Below are 402 nucleotides of genomic sequence, written 5' to 3'. Positions count from 1 at the left end.
AACGAACAGGTCCACCGCTTAGGAATGGGGTCGTTTGGGTTCTTTGTTAGCCTGCAATGCCTCATACCTGTCTATGTCTCTGAAAGGGGGGTTTAATTGAAAAAGCTTCCTGAATGGGAACCAAAACATCTTCAAACTTGGAAACAAAGTCCAGTAGATTTTTGTAACTTTTCTGGAACACCTTTATAAAGGAACCATGCAGCCTCAGGCTCTCATTGGTGCGTTGGCCTGCTGATCACTGTGACGTGGTGTTTGTCCTGCAGGTCGGGGACACTCCGCTACACGTAGCAGCCGCCCTCAACCACAAGAAGACGGTACGACTGCTGCTGGAGGCCGGAGCAGACAGTCGCATTCAGAACAATGTGGGTGTTTCTTATGTTTCATCAGATTGAATCATGTTTT

At 47.8% G+C, this 402-nt stretch overlaps 1 protein-coding gene across 2 annotated transcripts in view; it reads left to right on the top strand.

The window, feature by feature from the left end:
- Window positions 1–402, top strand: part of ankrd6 (ankyrin repeat domain 6) — a 51,342-nt gene that overhangs the window by 38,320 nt on the left and 12,620 nt on the right. For both annotated transcript variants that reach the window (XM_015400733.1, XM_015400734.1), the window contains one exon: window positions 264–362. In XM_015400733.1, coding sequence (XP_015256219.1) covers window positions 264–362 — 99 coding nt within the window. The remainder of the gene's footprint in view (window positions 1–263; window positions 363–402) is intronic.

The sequence above is a fragment of the Cyprinodon variegatus genome, unplaced genomic scaffold, assembly GCF_000732505.1.
Source record: "Cyprinodon variegatus isolate N-32 unplaced genomic scaffold, C_variegatus-1.0 Scaffold1140, whole genome shotgun sequence".
In the NCBI taxonomy this organism is placed as follows: Eukaryota; Metazoa; Chordata; class Actinopteri; order Cyprinodontiformes; family Cyprinodontidae; genus Cyprinodon; species Cyprinodon variegatus.
Note: the sequence above shows the minus strand (reverse complement) of the source record. Positions and strands in the feature narration are given on the sequence as shown.